This window comes from Phoenix dactylifera, chromosome 14 (genome assembly GCF_051530095.1).
Source record: "Phoenix dactylifera cultivar Ajwa chromosome 14, Ajwa_hap1_PhDact_Kaust_v1.1, whole genome shotgun sequence".
NCBI classification, from domain to species: domain Eukaryota; kingdom Viridiplantae; phylum Streptophyta; class Magnoliopsida; order Arecales; family Arecaceae; genus Phoenix; species Phoenix dactylifera.
In genome coordinates this window covers 20,419,412-20,428,356 of record NC_143203.1, presented here as the reverse complement: position 1 = coordinate 20,428,356, position 8,945 = coordinate 20,419,412, and the positions used below count along the sequence as shown (strand labels likewise).

Genomic DNA, 8,945 nt, shown 5'->3' with positions numbered 1-8,945 from the left:
AGATTTGGGTATTGAAATAATCAAAAAAGCTATATAGGGACTGTGGACAAATATTATCTTTTATGTTTCATATAATGAGTACTGAATAATTTTGTGGTAACCATGCAAAAACATAAAATTTTGATTTTATTATAATCAAGAATTACAAACGGACAACCATCAATTCGTTTCGTATCGCAATACCAAAAGTTTTCAATGGCCACTATATGGAAGCAAGAAACTTGAACTTTAATATAACATCATTAAATTTCAATACCATTTTTCATATAGTGACCATGTAGTGGTTTTATAGTCCCTGCAATGATGAAGTAATACATTATGATTCACTAAGGTTCTCATTTGGTTTAATTCTGTTGCATGATAGTAGTCAAAGGGATAAAAAGAGCGACATTACAAGTATTTACCGTTCAATAATGATACAATTAAAGGGTAAAAAGTTGAGGATACGTAAGTTGAACAAGGAAACTAAGAATACACCTTTCAGATTGCAACTATAGAGCTGCAAGTTGCTAGTTTATTCCCTTTATATATTGGTTGCAAGTTGAGGATAATGATGCACCTTCTCATTTTAAATTGGTGGTTGTAGATGATAATTGACATCTTAACATCAAGAAAGCAAGAAAAAAAAAACACACACACACACACACACACATGCATAGCTTATTAAATTCTAGAAAAAAACCTTCAACATTAATTGAGCTAATTCCCCTGTTGGTGCATTGTTTCCAAGAACATAGGTAAAATAAGCATATTTGTTGGTTGAATGCTCCTAAACCAAGCTTTGCCACAAACCAAGAAGGTTAGTGGATTAAGATTACATGATGAAAGCTACAGCATTAGATTGACTTCATGATGGGCACTGGCATGTTTAAAAAGTTTGCCAGAATTTGTGATGTGAGGGCGAATAGTTGTGCTCAAGAATGCGAGAAAATTTACATATAGTTGCAACCTTGATAGCATGTTATGTGAAAGAATCCATATGGCAACACCTTACAAATTTCTGTTCGTATACCAAGCGGCGAATCCAGTTCTTGGAAAAAATAGCAATTTTAATCAGGATCATGAAGAAAAAACAATATAACATCAACTGGAAATAAATTGCAACTACAATATGCCACTGCTGATGTAAAGTCCTCAGGTATGGACTATATGCATGAATAATTAACCAGAGATAAATTGCAGGGCATATGATACATACAGATCGGAAGCCAGAAAGGCTACTGAAATAAAAGAATGACTTTAGGGTTGGTATTGCCTTTAAAAAACAATTTACACAGTTCTTAGAATTTTGAGTTAGCTTAACAACTTTGACAACCTATACCATCTATTTTTGTTAGCATCCTCTAATAAAAGAATCAAGAGATCATGTTTTAGTCTTCATAACTGAGCTGGGAAATCTGCACATTTATTGTCTTCCCCACAATAAAAAATAGTATATCCCATTCCAAACATGTATTTACATCAGCCAGATGTTTTAAAAATCTGTAGAATTGCCATTTGGTGAAACCTGGAGTCAGGATTCACTATAGTTCCTTCACAAAGCAAGATCTGACAGTTTTTACAGCATCATTGATAAAATCGTACAGGATAAATAGCAGCTACAGTACCTGAAAATAGAAGAGAAAATTTGCAGTTTCAGATACTAATGAAAACCTTAAAACAATACAAAGTTGCTATAATAAATGGGACTAGTAATTCACAAGCAGCTTAAGAAAACAGTTGCATGTATTCTTACAGAAGAGAGAGGTGAAAAGAAAAGAAGGTAATTGCTGCGGCACGGAAAGTTGATTTGTAACCATATTTGTTGCCATTCAAAAATATCACAAGAATGCAATCTTATATATCAAAAAGTGACCCAACCATTACTCCATAGGACTGCCAACAATTAAATAATGGATAAATTATTATGAAGTAAAGAACATTGAATTTTAGGGAAACCCTTGGAATTCTAACTTGGGTTTCTTACTAAATAATTAGAAAGAGAAGTCTTGTTTCTCCTCTTAGGAGTTGGAAACTATATACATAACCATGGCATTTGTTTACTGGTTTGAGACAAACACAGCTCAGAGACAAGAGAAGTACCTGTGCTGACTTCTCAATGTTTGCACTCGAGATCGTGACGCAGATTTTTTGCTGGAATACCTAAATGAAAGATTAAATCAGCATCGAGCGCATACAACACAATTATTACTATGCTAAAGTAAAGTGTGCAAACCTCTTTAAAATGATCCAACTCTGGCCGTAGTTCAGCCTCAATAGTTTCTGATTTCAGCTGCACATCATGAGAAACTAGCAAATGGTCCTTTAGTTTACTAAGTACCTGAAAACAACCATTGAATTATGCAAAGAAAAGATGCTTCTGTTCTTTACTAGATAAAACTGATAAATAACCATCTATAGCCTCCCCTGTGTACAGGTAAGTAAAACAACTGCGATAATAATCAGCAGATGGTCCATGTGTAAACCACAAGTTTGGGACTCAGCATAAGTAGCAAGATGACGACCGATTTCTTTAACATGCATAATAACTATCAAGGAGAGCTTTTTCATTCCCTTAGTAGCCAGAATCTTTTACCCAGGGTGATGCACCTACTTCGGAATTTTTTTGGAATCTCAAACCTGACACGATTCCAAAATGCTTCCTTATTGAAACTGTTTCTAAAGTGTCCACTTCCCTGCACCGTCTCCCACATCTACTTCCATTTGTGGAGACTAAGATCATTTCTTTGATTTAAGAATTGGATATGTAAAACCAAGTCCTTGATAATAGGACTGGAAGACTCCACCAAGGAAGTCTTTGACCTTGGGCACCTTCAACTGGTCTGAATCAGCGAGATTCTTAAAAACACAGACTCAGTATTGAAAAACATTCATTCTGAGGTATAGTCCCAAATCAGAAGTGGTAGAGATCCTTGAGGTATTTTAAGTACTAATGGTCCTATCCACCTATCAACTCGAGTTTCCAGGTAGAACTTTGTCATGGTATCAGAGCCATGATCCCTCTTACCTTCTGATGGCTCCACACCCCACTTTAATCCATGTGTTGCCGCTCCCTCCAGGTTCCCTCCTTCAGGCTCTACACATGAGAGGGGTGTTAAGAAATAGTCCCACATTATAAGTGGAAGGGATCCTTGGGGTGTTTGAGTACTCATGGGCCTGTCCACCTATCAACTCGATTTTGTGAGTCAGACTTTATCAATTCAAACATTCTCCTTTCTTTGATTGGTAGGTAACATATATTCAAGTGTGGGATCTTAAGTAGATGAAGAACAAGAAAGCAAATACAAAACAAAGCATGGCCCGAGACCATAAATAGTAACACTGGAAGACAAAGATGAAGAGAGAAAAGTTCTCCTCAACATTACGCTGATATCTCATTTTTCCCAATAGAATTCCCTAAAAATCTCATTCTTATCGAATCTTTTTGTTCTTATATTACTTGTCCAATTTATGCGCTGGAATGCTATTGAAAGCACTTGACAGGAACTTCAAAAGCCACGAGGTCATATTCTCAAAAAAATCCACAAGTTCCAATGTGATTCAATCAAGTCAAGCCACAAAACATCAATGCCAGTCCAAGGAACTCTTCAATGCCTGGCAGCCTTTGAAGATAATAATGTATGTTATAGTTCAGAAATACTTTCTCATTCCAGTGGCATCCAGTAAGGAAAACAATAATTCTCAGGCCGATACCTTAATACACTACCATGCAGAACAGCATAACAGGAAAAAATGATTTTATGCTCCACTAGGGAAACAGGTCAACCTAGAATAGAACATGGCATGAGAAGCATACAACATAAAGACTATACAACCTGGGTTTTGTGTTTTAAGTAGCCACGGTACACGTACACCTGGGTATTACAGTATGCCAAGAGCATCATCGCCCTAGCATTTCCCATCAATGGTTCAGATATAAAGCATGACTTGAAGTTGAGAACAGATTTTATGACCGGTTTACAACTTTACACTTCAGAAATTGGTGCGAAATTCCTAGCAAAGGCAAATATTGTCAAGAGAGGGCTTGCTATGAAACCTGTTATGGCCAATTGGTTGTTAGGAACATCTATCTTATTATCCACAGTTAAATCTCATGCAAACAAAGAGGCAACCCTTCAAAACTCCCCTAGACTTAGAAAGAGTCTAGACAAAAGAGAAAGATGGCTTTTGATGTAGGAAGCCATGAGCATAGATGAGTCTCCAATTGGTTGAGCAAATGGTAAGCAAATTATCTTGTAAGGAGAAGGGTCAGGTGTGGATTCCACATTGTGTCTGTGTACCAATCTGTGCACCTGTGTCAGTCTGAGTTCACCTTCACATATTCCAGCATAACTAAGTAATATTTTAACCAAAATACAGTAATGAAGTGAAAAAGGTGATGGCCGTATATAATTTTTCAAGTAAAAGTTGAAAAATTATCAAAACAATGTTGCTCCTAGTGAGGTGCAAATCCATCCAAACACATACCAGTTTAAAAACACCACCAGTATGAAAAATTTCCAGTCCTTGAAATATCACGCATTGGCATTTTTGTAGGGCTAGAGAAATCCGCATAATTGCACAAAGAACTCTAATCTTCTTTTTCATCTGGAAACAAGAAATGACAATGAAATCACTATAGCCATTCTAGTAAATCGATGTATAATTGTATGGAGCACTAAAAAGAAAGTGAAATGAAGTTAATGAAGAGAGAAGAATAGAAGTGCAACAATAGGAGTTTTATCTAAGGAACCTTAGTACATGCCTTGCCATATATGCAGTGTCAAAAATCCAACTTGGCATTATTTTATATGAAAAGTTAATTATATTACAAATACTGTTTTCTTCATCTGTTTAGTTTAGTTACATAGTACAGTGTGCTTGTGCAGAACCTTGCTCATGCAATAACTTGCTTTACAATGCACTCGTATAATTTATAGAGGACTTTAAATGTGACTGATGTTCTAATAAGTAGATCGATGTCAAACTCCTGCTTCAGCTTATCAGTTTGAAGAGAACATTATTTGCTCAAATTCAGAGTTCACATAGAATAGCCAAGTTCCAGGCACATCTCTGTTTCTCCTTCTTTGAGAATAATGGTGGGGGCACCGTTTCAAAGAAATGATGTGAGAATTACCCAAAACACTTGAAGTACCTCCCAGGGTTTGGACCTAGAACCACTTCCACATGAAGGAGTTCAGTCTCATCTACAGCTCAGTCCACTAAAAGCACATCTTTTTTGCAGATATGTTCATCACCAGTGGGACATTTATTAAGGACAAGAACCACAAGTACACATGAAGTAAATGTTCCTGAATGTGACATAAAAAGTAGCATATCAAGTACTTATGTCAAAGTTATGGACTAAATAAATAAAATTAGGAAAGAAAAATGTAGACAACTGTATATGTTTGCATCATAAAGTCTCATCATTGTGATGTCTAAATATCATAAAAATGCAGGACTCCGCATGAGCTAGCCCTGATCAGGGTCTACAATTATGCACAAAGAATGTTTGATAAAGATAAATAAAAAATGCACAGACTGAAAGGTAAAAATCAGATTTTAGTACAGACAATAGATGAACATGAACTTTAAACTTTGATTATGTCCTGCCACATATGCAACAACTAAAAGATGGTATGTAAATAAATTGGGTCTAGATGCTCCAATGCTAGAAAGGAAAAGTCAAAACATGAGACCATGTGAAGAACAAATACGGAGAGATACCTCCTCTGAACATTCTTTTAGAGAGCCCCGATCAGCTCTTGGAAACTTTTTCCTGTGAAATCTAGCAAGTAGAGCAACAATCTGTGAATTGACAGAAAGCTATTTTCAATAAAATGTAGTTATATTGATCACCAAGGATTGAGATCATCTGCGATGAGTACCTCTATCTCTTCAGAACTGTAACCATGAAGATGCCCACCATTCTGTAGAACATATGAAGTTTTTAGGTGGCAAAGACTGCATATTGTTCTGTAATTTAAATATCATTACAAAAATAAGATATTCCATGTTCAGCAATGAAGTACCAAGAGTAACATAATGGTTTAAGGTTCACATTTCTATGGAATCAACAACTAGTGAGCTCAAAAGAAAAAGTATGAGACCTTCTTGCTTTTATATTTGTCTACCTTAAAACAATCAAATAGATACATGATTCGTTCTGTGAAGGGCTGCTTTCTTCTATAACCAAACTCTGTCCAAAATTAAAGTGATTTAGATATATCCATCCCTGTAGTCTTAATTTAGGGTGTCCTCTGTAATAGTAAAGCAGGGTGGAAGAATACTTAGATAAATACAAAGAGACAACTGCCAAGATTCCTTAGTCAATAATTGCCTATTATAGTGGTCCAAATGCATTAGATAGGACAGTTAGGATTCATCTGGTTCTAGCTGAACATCACTCAGATAGTTCAATACAGCATTGCCCGTGCCAGAACACCTTTGGATAATAAGTTCAGAATTAAATATGATTTTTTCCATATCTGCTGATCAAGTCAATCACGTCAGATTAAAATCCTAGAGCACAAGTACAATCAGAGAAGATCCTTGTCATGCTGGGCATGAACCTGACTAAAACATTTGGAGCATTGAGCAAAGTATTAACTCTTGAATCACAAGTTGCTTAAAATTCTTAGAGATGCATACCTAATGGCGTGTTTATTAATTTTTCTTTCATGACATGTGGTATTTGATCATTAAAACAAAATAAGAGCAGATTTGGGAACAAAAAAGGAGTAGCTAAACACCTTCTTTATAATAAAATCAAAATCATGTCATTTTCAATGAGAATACGTTTTAATATTTTAATCTTAATTATCTAGTATGATCCATAATACCTCTAAGGAAAGAGATAAATGATCTAACATGAAAAATTTGTTGTTACGGCTTTGTGAGTTGATTAGGATGTTAACCCTAGACAAATGAGATCTTTTCAACTCTGTATGCTCGCTAACAAACTTGTATATGTTATAACACGACATAATTTGTTGATTCGCTCACAAAGAAAGCTTCGTTGAATAAATTGGCTTCCTCAATCCTTACTACAATATTAGGAAGCAAAATCCTGAACTTACAAATTCTCTGTGTTTCCTACTACAAGATATATAAAGAGAATTGAGCAAGTTATATCTAGATGCATACTCTTTGAAAATCAGGTCCTAAAGCAAGTACCTTGATTATCTTGTATGAGCGTTTGTGATAGCCCTTCTTGTCGATGAGTAGTCCAATATTATGAAGCAAGATTGCAGCTTCGAGGTACTCAAAATCTTTTTCATCCAAACAAATTGCAGCTTTACTCAAGCAATTCGTGAGGTCACCACATCTTCTAATACCATCAAAAAGCTCCTGGTTTCAAGCATTCACTTCTTGTATGTCATATTGAAAGATAAACAGAAATTCGGAACTAAAGCTTCAAGTAAGAATCTTAAGGGGAAGAAAAAAAATGATACCTTGGCAATGCCAACACACCGTGCAGCCAATTTCATCCTGTTATCACTGTCAAATCTCATTGCAAGGCCGATCACCGATTGCCAACGAACATTAGCATTCACATCAAAATCCATGCACTCGCTTGCAAGCATCTCAGAGATAACCCCTTCCCCCAGTGCATACCCAGAGACCTCCATATTCTCAATGCCAAGAGCTTCAAAGATTTCCAGCAACAAGACACCGCCAGCAACTATAAACTCCCCTCTCTTCTTTGAAAACCCTAATCTCCTCACTCCCTCCACGTCTCCCAACCCCAATCCAAGAAGCTTGTCAACAAGAAGCCTCAAATCCTCTCGACTGAACCTCCACTCCCTGCTGAATTCTCTGCTGCTCATAAGATCGTCGTAGCCACTAAGAAAGATCGCCCTTTCTATCGACCGGATAGTTCCCGAGGACCCGACGGCGACCTCGAATCCGAGCTCCCTGATCTTGATGAGTGGCGATTGGCGGAGTGCCGACCGGATGTGGCGGCGGAGATCAACCAAAGTTCCATTTTTGATGAAGGATTCGGTCAGAGAAACGTGTCCTAGGTTCAGGGAGGTCGCGAATTGAACCTCCCCGCGCTTCCCGACGACGAATTCGGTAGAACCCCCGCCGATGTCAACGGTGAGCACGGATTTCCCGTAGACGGGGAGGAATTGGAGGACGCCGAGGTAGATAAGTCGGGCCTCCTCCTCGCCGGAGAGGACTTCGACATCGAGGCCAAGGTCAGAGCGGACGATAGAGAGGAGGTCGGCGCGGTTGGGGGCGTCGCGGACGGCAGAGGTGGCGACGAGACGGGGAGGGCCGTGGAGGGGGAGGGGCCGGAGGGCGGCGTCGAAGGAGCGAAGGGCGGCGAGGGCACGGAGGAGGGTATCGGGGGAAAGGGAGCCGTCGGGGAGGCGGCCGCGACCGAGGAGGACGGGCTCCTTGAGGCGGTCGAGGGCGAGGAGGCGGCCGGAGGGGAGGGCGCAGGCGACGAGGAGCTTGAAGGAGTTCGTGCCCACGTCCACGGCGGCGAGGAGGCGGTGGTGGGGCGCCGTCGCGGCCTCCATGGGCGGCGGAGGTGGCCGCTGGGGTGCCGGAGGGGGTGCGTCCGGAGAGGAAGTTTGGGGAGTCGTTAATGTATAATACGGACGGTATCGGGGGCGGGAACATACGAAGCGGGATGATCTGGAGCGTCGACCGGGGGGATCGAGGATTGAGCGGACGGTGATCTTGGAGCGGACGGTGAGATGAGGCTGGCGTGGATGCTTGGCTTTCGGTGCTTAAGTGTATGCTGGTCCAGCGAAATGTGGACTCACCAGAGCAGTTAGGGTCTGGTTTTGGGTGCCGTCGCGGTGATTTTTATCTATTACTAGAAAAAAAAAGAAAGTTCAAAAAAAAAAAAGTCTCTGCCTTCCTAATGGTGATTATTATCTATTACTTAAGAGAGAGAGAGAGAGAGAGAGAGAGAGAGAGCGCTCTAAAAAAAAGTGCATTTCATATGA

The 8,945-nt window shown here is 39.1% G+C and overlaps 1 protein-coding gene across 2 annotated transcripts; it reads right to left on the bottom strand.

Moving 5' to 3' along the window:
- Window positions 1-1,384: 1,384 nt before the first annotated feature.
- Window positions 1,385-8,591, bottom strand: LOC103699733 (Ppx-GppA phosphatase). 2 transcript variants are annotated; one of them, XM_039116311.3, is made up of 8 exons: window positions 7,437-8,591; window positions 7,159-7,332; window positions 5,871-5,912; window positions 5,710-5,790; window positions 4,468-4,587; window positions 2,216-2,320; window positions 2,083-2,142; window positions 1,385-1,607 (listed from the first exon to the last, which is right to left on the bottom strand). In XM_039116311.3, exons 1-8 carry the CDS (start codon window positions 8,508-8,510, stop codon window positions 1,599-1,601), a joined length of 1,665 nt encoding a protein of 554 aa, XP_038972239.3. In that variant the 5' UTR covers window positions 8,511-8,591; the 3' UTR covers window positions 1,385-1,598. The 2 variants fall into 2 exon arrangements, with proteins under 2 accessions (XP_038972239.3, XP_038972240.3); XM_039116312.3 differs by having other exon boundaries at window positions 2,083-2,133; window positions 7,437-8,582.
- Window positions 8,592-8,945: the final 354 nt, after the last annotated feature.

Coding starts and splice junctions, on each gene's coding strand:
- LOC103699733 (XM_039116311.3), bottom strand. CDS start 8,510: ATGGAGGCCGCGACGGCGCCCCACCACCGCCTCCTCGCCGCCGTGGAC. Junction 5,913..7,158: donor GCTCATACAAGATAATCAAG/GTACTTGCTTTA, acceptor TATGTTCTACAG/AATGGTGGGCATCTTCATGG. Junction 2,321..4,467: donor CTGGTGGTGTTTTTAAACTG/GTATGTGTTTGG, acceptor GGTTGTTTTCAG/GTACTTAGTAAACTAAAGGA.